The sequence below is a fragment of the Antechinus flavipes genome, chromosome 1, assembly GCF_016432865.1.
Source record: "Antechinus flavipes isolate AdamAnt ecotype Samford, QLD, Australia chromosome 1, AdamAnt_v2, whole genome shotgun sequence".
Lineage (NCBI taxonomy): Eukaryota > Metazoa > Chordata > Mammalia > Dasyuromorphia > Dasyuridae > Antechinus > Antechinus flavipes.
Window position 1 is genome coordinate 666,520,471 of NC_067398.1, and position 8,825 is coordinate 666,529,295.

Here is an 8,825-nt window from a genome sequence, read left to right on the forward strand (position 1 = left end):
GGTTTTCAGAACATAGAACATTTAAACATCGACCTCTAGAGGACTAAACATGGTCAGGAAGTTTGTTGTTTTGGATTGTCCTCTTCCTTCCTCACTTATTAAATAATTAATTATCACTTGTCTATTACATACTTGGTGCTGAAGAAGCCTAACTCTGAAAGAATCAGATTATCTATGGCATGGTAAAGTGAATAAAGAGCTAGTCTTGGAATTGGGAAGATCTGTATTCAGTTCCTCAGATAATTATTGACTGTGTGATCAAAGGCAGTTCAGTTGAATAAGCATTTATTGTGACACAGGTGCTAGTGACAAAAAGACAAAAAGGAAATACTCACTACCTTCAACAGGTTTACATTCTACTTGGAGATTGCTTTGGGTCAGGAATGAAATATGCACAGCCCTGAAGTCAGGAGGACCTGAGTTCAAATCTGGTCTCAGACACTTAACACTTCCTAGCTGTGTGGCCCTGGGCAGGTCACTTGACCCCAATTGCCTCAGCAAAAAGAAAAAAAAAAGAAAAGAAAAAAAGGAATGAAATATGCACACAGATAAATAGACATGCACACAGATAAATAGACTGTCCCCTTTGTTGTTTGTCAAATAAGTCACCACAACTCTCTATTCTGGAGATTTTTATTGCCTGTTCTTCATACACAGAATGTTCTCCCTCCTCTCCACCTCCTAGCTTCCTTCATAAATCAAGTGTGTGGGGGGAATTCTCTCTTTCCCAATCACTGTTAATTCCATTGTTTTCCCTTTAATTATTTCTTTTTCATCAAATATATAACTTGTTTACATATCATCTTCCCCATTAGGTTATAAATTCCTTCATTTACAGAGACTAATTTTTGCCTCTTTTTATATTCCCAGAATTTGGCACAGTCCTTGACACATAGCAGGGGTTTAATAAATATTTATTGGCTGATTTATTATATACCAAGTAACACAAAGTAATTTCAAGAGGGAGAAAGCAGTGTCAGCTAAGAGGATCAGAAAAGGCAAGGAAGAAAGAGAAAGATTTTAAGAGAGTGTATTCCAAGCATAGTAGGCTCCATATGCAAAGGCAAGATGATGTTGAAGTGAGTGCTTTAGTATTTCTTGGAACTTTATTTTCTTTTTTTCCTCACTTGATAGTTAAACAAATTATTATATCTAGATAATTATCACAACCAGAATTACTGTCTACAATCATCTAGACATAACATTGATCCACAAACATCAGAACCATTTTTATTAGTTATTGACATTCCAAATATCCAAAATCTCAAAGTTACATGGAATGAGAAGCTTTCAAAATATAGGAAGAAACCTAGAAAAAGAAATCAAAATTGTAGGCAAACAGGAAAAGATACCAATCATCCTTTCTGCTTTTGGAATTTTCCCAAAAATGCTTTCAGTGATCCTATAGTAGATTAATTTATGTCATCACACTTTTGTTTTATTACAAAAATCAGTTATTTCATTACCTGTGCAATGATTCTCAGAGTCTTCAGTATAAAAGAACATTAGCAAAAGGGTGACTTTTCCCAAGGCTACATCTATTGAACTTGATCATACAAGAAGAACGAAATAAAAATGATGAAGATGAAAATTGTTTCCAATGTCCTATGACTGATACAGCTGTGGACATGATGATGAACCTTAGTTTCCACCTTTGAAGCAATTCTCTATGATCTCTCTTTGCTCCTCTCTTTTTCACCTCATAATATCTGGATTTTCCCACTATTTCCTCCTTTACCTAACACAATGCAGTAAACTTTCTTTTCAGGACAAACTGCTCTACATGCATAAACAATCCCATTTTAGCCCATTTCTCTAGCATATTGCCTCCTTTTCACTCCCACTTTCTCATCTTTTTTTTTTCTATTTCTCTCTGTCTAATGGATGTTTTCCTAATGCCTACAATCATTTTCTGTCTTCTCAATTCTCAGAAAACTTCTTAATCCATCTTTCCTGCTACCTGTCATCCCATATCACTTTTCTCAATTTTTGATTTGAGAAAGCTATGTGCAATTTTTAAAACCATTTCCTTTCCTCACACTCTCTTCCTAACTCTCTGTAATCTATCTCCTGACTATACCATTCAATTAAAACTGCTCCCTCCAAAGTAACAATGTTTTAAATACCAAAGCTAATGTGTTTTTTCCTCAAATTTCATCCTTGATCTCTCTTACTCTCTCTCTTATCTTTGATGATCTCTTCTAAGATGTTATAACATTATTAATATTTCCTCCTATTGATCTGACTACTCTCAGTTTTCATTTCTGGATCTTCATACAGGACATCCCTACAAATTTTGGTTATATCACAAAGCTCTGTGCTGAGCCATTTTCTCTTTCCCCTTTATACTGTTTAACTTAGTGGTATAATCAGGAACAATAGAGTCATCTTTATGTCAATGACTCTCAAATCCAACTTCTCTGCTGATCTGCAGTTTCATATCTTCAACAGCTTATTAAATATCTAGAATTGAGTGTCCTATAAACTCATCATGCTCAAAATTAAACTGTTTCCTTCCAAACCTTCCCTTTCTCATATTCCTTAATACTATCTAGAGAAGCCTTTCCAGATCCCCATCAATGCTAGCATCTTCTTTGTGCTGATTATCTCCAGTTCACCCAATATATAACTTGTTTGCAATTAGTTGTTTGCATATTCTTTTCACTATTAGACTGTGAACTCCTTGAGGGCAAGAAGTATCTTTCCCTTTCTTTGCTTGGGATATACTGTCATACACACACGTGTATATATGCATATGTATACATATATGTATAAATATGTGGGTATACTCATTTTGTGTATTTATACACAACACACATAATATAACAACATAAATGTGTGTTTATAATACATATGTATGTATTATGTATGTATATAATAGCCTTGGTCCTGAAATCCAAATCCAGTTCCCAAAGTTCATAACCTAATGCCTCTTTCTTCTCTCCTGACTCACCTTAAATAGACAGACAAAGTAATAAGGACATGAACTATTGTTTGATGAATACAAAGAACTCCTGGAGGATAGCACAATTAATGGATTGAGTGCCAGGCCTAGAATCAGAAAGATTCTTCTTCCTGAGTTCAGATTCATTTTCAGATACTTCATAGTCATATAACTTTAGATAAATTACTTAACCCTATTTGCCTCAGTTTCCTTATCTATAAAATGAACTAAAAAAGAAAATGCAAACCATTTCAGTATCTTGTGCAAGAAAATTCCAAAAGGACTCATGAAGAATCAGACATGACTAAAAGTAACTAAACAAACAAACAAAAATAACTTCAAGATAAGAGAAATTTCTCTACCAAAGTAGTTCAACATCTTTTCTGAAACGTATAAATTTTAAAAAATTTCCTAGAAGCTTGAGAGATTGAAAAATCTTCTTAGATTACACATCTAGTATGTAAGTAAGGAAAAACTAGACTAATATAAATGGAGGCAGGATTTAGAATATTGCTCCCATCACACAAAGATGAAGAAATTGGGAACGTGTAGATTGGAGGAGAAAAGACCATAGATAACATGATAACTGGCTTCTATAAGGAAAAGAGTTTAGTCTTATTCTATTAAAAACTTAAAAACTGGGGAGGAGTCTTGCTTCAATTATTAGTCGGTGGGATTAACTGTTTGCTTGGGATGACAAAGGTGGGTGGATAGTTTATAGGATCAAAGATTTGGTAATTGAAGATTGTAAAAATTATCCTGTTTAACAGTCTTGTTTTATAGATCCACAAAATGAGGACTAAATGGGATAAGTTACTTGCCAAGTTCATACAGGGATGCAATGATGGAATTAGATTCACAACTAAATTCTCCTGTCTCTATATACAACACCATTCCAGTCATAAATTCTTCAAGCCCAATTGAGGCAAGTAAAGATTCACCATCAGCAATCAATCAATCCACTAAAAAGCATTTATTAAATTTCTTTTATGTTCCAGGCACTGTACTATGTTCTGAAGATACAAAGATGAAAATCAAAACATACATGCCTTCTGGAGCTAATATTCCACTGGGACAAAAGAGGTAAGAGTTAGTTCACCTCTTATATGTAGATACAATGTATTAACATATATAACATATTATTTCTATTGCATAGTTTAAAACAATGTTTTAAAATTGATAGCTTATACATGAGACCACAAGTCCATTGAATCTTTATATTCTCATTTCATTTCTATTCCTTGTGTATTTTCCAACAGAACCATGGAAGGAAGGAATCAGTCTGGAGTCTCTGAGTTCATTCTTTTGGGATTTTCAGACCAGCCTGAGCAGCAGATGCTCTTGTTCTTTTTGTTTCTTCTTATGTACCTGATCACAAGTATAGGGAACCTGCTCATCATTCTGGCCATTAAGACCAGTTCATGCCTCCATACACCCATGTATTTCTTCCTTAGCAACTTGTCCCTGGTTGACATCTGTTTCACTTCCACTACCATCCCAAAGATGCTGGCAAATCATGTATCTGGAAACAAAGCAATTTCTTATGCTGGATGCCTGACTCAAGTATTCTTCTTCATTTGGTTTGCAGGGATAGATAGTATCCTTCTTACTGTCATGGCCTATGACCGCTACGTGGCTATCTGTATCCCACTACATTATTTCATGATCATGACCTCAAAGGTCTGTGCCCTTCTGATAGTAGTATCCTGGTTTTGGGCCTATGCTATTGCTCTGATACACACTGTCCTACTGACACATCTTTCCTTCTGTGGCCACAATGAAATTCCTCATTTTTTCTGTGACCTCAGTCCCCTGCTGAAGTTGGCCTGCTCAGACACTTTCATCAATGACCTGATGGTCAATACAGTGGGGGCACTGACAATTGTCATCCCCTTTATTGGCATCCTTGTCTCCTACATTCACATTTTCATGGTGGTGCTGAGGGTCCCATCTACTGTGGGGAAGTGGAAAGTTTTCTCCACTTGTGGCTCCCACCTCACTGTAGTCTGCCTCTTCTATGGGACAATCATTGGAGTATACTTCAGTCCCACAACCACCCACACAGCACAAAAAGATACAGCAGCAGCTGTGATGTACACAGTGGTCACTCCTATGCTGAATCCTTTCATCTATAGCCTAAGGAACAAAGAAATCAAGGGAGCCTTGAGGATGCTCCTTATCAAGAAATCAGGCCTCTCCTTGTGACATTCTCTATAACCAGAGTTGATTTTTAGCAGGAATTCAAGGATGGTTCAATAATAGGAAATCTATCAAACCTATGTTAACTGTATTAATGACAAAAACAACAAAAATTAAATGATTGCATTAATAGATGTGAAAACACTAGAAAGTATAGGAATAAATGGAGCTTTTGTTAAAATGATAAGTGCCATCTATCTAAAACCAAAAATAGGCATTGTCTGTAATGGGAATAAGCTAAAGATATATCAAGGATAAAGCAAGGATATGCATTTTCACCATTAGTATTCAATATAGTGCTAGAAATGTTAGCTAGAGGATTGAGACACTTCCCAAGGAGAAAAAAGGAAATCGAAATGTAAATAAGAGAATTTCTGGTTCATATTTCTAAAAAAAACCTTGGCCCAACTTTATCTTGAACTTCCTGACACTTACACGTTGTGCTGAAGTCTGTAAATCATATTTAAGACGTAAACTTCAGCTCCAGTTCCCAGAAAGACTTCATCAATTAAAAGAGAAGACCACTGAGGCAGAAGGTAGTTCCAAGTAAGAAGTCTGCAGGGGGAGGGTTGATCTAGTAGAAATATGCATGGCTGGGTGATTCTTTTATATTTCTTGTATTCTATTTTGAAACCTTGGATGCATCTTTAATTGGTTTGTGACACAGTTTTAATGTCCTGCTACTTACTGAACTACTGATGTTTTAGCCTGATGTACAACCATCTTCTACCTTGTTTCTTAGCATAAGGCCATCACTATCAAGATAGTTCAAGGTTAAAATACTGGACTATCCACTTACTTACATTGCACTTGAAAATAAGCCTCACCACTATGCATTTAAATAGAGGCAGCATTCTCTGTGTGTGTTTTATTATTTTTATTTTATAAAATTCACATTTTATTTTGAATTCTAATTTGTTTTTGTATCTCCAGCCTCTTCCCCACCCATTTGAATACACTCTTTTAAATTCCTTTACTTTCCACATTTCATTTCTTTTCCACATGTGCTTTATAACAAATCCATGAAAGGGGAAGTCAGTCAGAAGTCTCCAAGTTCATCCTGCTGAGCCTTTCACCAAAACCAGGGCAGAAGAGGCTTATGTACCTGATGACAGAATTGGGGAACCTATTTATCATCTGATAATTAAGACTAACACCCACTTTTATATACTCATTTATTTCTTCCTCATAAGCTTGTCCCTGATCAACATTTGCTTCATATCCATTACCATCCTTGAGATGCTGTTTTATTATATATATATGAGCAAAACAATTTTTATATCAGGTCTCTGACAGAAATATTCTTTTAATTGTTTCACAGGATTAGATAGCATTCTGAAATGAATTAATGCAAAATGAAGTGAGAAAATTTAGGGAACGATAGTGGCTATATTGTAAAGTAGAACAACTTTGAATAATTAAGATTTCTATTCATCACAATGACTAACAATGATTCCAGAAGACAAATGATGAACCATTCTACCTCCTCACTTCCTGTCAAAAAAAAAAAAAAGTTATGCGCTTGAAATGCAAAAAGACATGTGCTTTGGGACATTGCAATTTGTTTCAGTTTGATTATGTAACTTTGTTTTTGAATATAAGGCTATATTGTTACTGGGTTTTTGGAGAATCTGAGTGAAAACAAATGCTTATTAGCTGAAAAGAAATAAAATCAATGAGGAGGAAGAGAGGAAAGAAAAAAAGGAAGTGAGAGAATGAGGAAGGAAGGAAGGAAAGAAGAAAGGAAGGAAGGAAGAGAGGGAGGAAAAGAGGGAGGGAGGGAGAGAGGGAGGGAGGGAAGAAGGAAGAAAGGAGGAAGAAAAAAAAAGAACAGGAGCGATATTTCAGTTCCCAGCTGTTGGTGTTCTGGATATAAATAGCTGGTCCCCTGAACAATAGAATTATGGCCACCTTCTAGGAAATTAGCAGTATTACAATAATCATAATAGAAATATTAGAAATCAATGCTATGAAAACATCAAAAGATGCCAGGAAAGAGAGCACCAATATAGAAAAGTAACCTATAAGTAAATAAAATTAGACAAGTCTCTGGGGAAAGGTATAATAAGCTTTTATATTTTACTTGTGAGCTATGTGACCTTAGGCATTTCCTTTAACTTTTCTAGGGCTCAGTTTCCTCAATTGTAAAAATGATTGCTAACTTTCAACATTAAATATATGATCGTATCGACCTAAGTTTTCAGCTCTGTAAAACTATATCCTGGGAGGGGAAGTTGGTCACTACACTTGGATGTGATGTTGTCAAATAGTGAAATTCCTAGTTTATCTGGGTGAAAGAGATGAATTGCAAAAGTAAAACGACCAAAATGCAAAAGGTCCTTAGTGATCCTTGTATGTTCTGGACAAAAATCACTGATCCTGAAATTAAATATAATAGTTTAAAAGACTCTGACGTGTATCTATTTGACCTTGGGTACAACACATAAACTAAAATTCAGTTTCTTCAATTCTGAAATGAGTAATTTGGACTAAATAGATGGTCTCTAAGTTCCCTTCCAGGTCTAGAGCTGTGATCATGTGGTGTATCCTAGATGAGACTCTGACATTAAAGCTACATACATTCTATGTCTTAAGGCCCTTCCCAATACTGAGATATTATGGTCTTAAGATATGGGTCCTAAGACTCATATCAGTTCCAACTTGCCATGTTCCAAGATCTAAAATTCCTTTCTTGAAAGAGCTAGAAACACAAGGAACTCTCAGTGTTTCTGGGAAAGCAGTATAGTGAAAGTTTAAAACTTAGGTCAATTTCTTCCCCAAAGGAAGCAGAGGCCAATATGTTTGTTTCTAACAAGAGCCTTGGGGAATTGAAGTCTTGGTTCCAGGGACTCCCTGTAAATGTAGTGATCCCACTACATAATTCCTAGGGAAAAGAATAGACTCCTACTCACATGCATATCATCTTAGTAAAAGCCTTAACCTCTCTTACTCCTAGAAGAGCCCATAGCTTAGTCTAGTTACTCATTTGAAACTTATCTGTCAGAAGGGGCCCAGGAAAAGCAACAGCTTGGTCCTTCAAGAACAAAGGAGGAGATCCAGACCAAACATCCAAGTAAGTGCAGAGGCAGAGGTTCTCTGAATTTGAAAAGAAATTGGCAGAACATTCAAGGCATGGGGCATGACTAGAGCAAAGACACAGTGGTGGTACTTAGAGATTCATCACTTTCTGTTCATTTGAAGACCAGTCTCAGACAATCTTAGAAATTTGTTGCTAAATAAGATTTGAGAACACAGAATATTAGAACTAGAAGATCTGTTACAACAAAAAAAGTTACATTTTCAAGTCAGAAAGAAATAGAGCTAGAGAAAATTTTAGAAATATAAAATATTCAAATGCAAAGAGAACTTAGAACATAGAATGTCAGAACTACATAGGATTGAAAATAGACTACTGTTTGGTCTTTCTGTTTAAAGTCTTTCTTCACTCCAGTTTATCTTCCACTGTCACATCACTCATTCATTCAAGTGGTTCTCAGTTGACTGCAAATTCAAATGTAAAATCTTCTTGGTCTTTAAAATTCTTCATAATTTGAAATCTTTCTACTTTTCCCAGCCTCTTAGATCTTACACTGCTTCAGATACTTTGAGATCTAGTGACATTGACTTACTTTTTCTTCACATAAAATTCTCTGTCTCCCAAATATAAGCATTTTCACTAATT

General features: G+C 35.4%; 1 protein-coding gene across 2 annotated transcripts; it reads left to right on the forward strand.

The window, feature by feature from the left end:
* Positions 1-4,207: 4,207 nt before the first annotated feature.
* LOC127543077 (olfactory receptor 1361-like) lies at positions 4,208-8,365 on the forward strand. Of its 2 annotated transcripts, XM_051969118.1 has the most exons (2): positions 4,208-5,123; positions 8,325-8,365. In XM_051969118.1, exons 1-2 carry the CDS (start codon positions 4,208-4,210, stop codon positions 8,363-8,365), a joined length of 957 nt encoding a protein of 318 aa, XP_051825078.1. The 2 variants fall into 2 exon arrangements, with proteins under 2 accessions (XP_051825078.1, XP_051825134.1); XM_051969174.1 differs by lacking the exon at positions 8,325-8,365 and having other exon boundaries at positions 4,208-5,149.
* The last annotated feature ends 460 nt before the right edge of the window (positions 8,366-8,825 follow it).

What these genes read in the sequence shown, in the direction of transcription:
- LOC127543077 (XM_051969118.1), top strand. Translation starts at nt 4,208, where the DNA reads ATGGAAGGAAGGAATCAGTCTGGAGTCTCTGAGTTCATTCTTTTGGGA. An exon ending in AGCCTTGAGGATGCTCCTTA is followed by an intron (nt 5,124 to 8,324) that starts TCAAGAAATCAG and finishes TTAGAGATTCAT; the next exon opens with CACTTTCTGTTCATTTGAAG.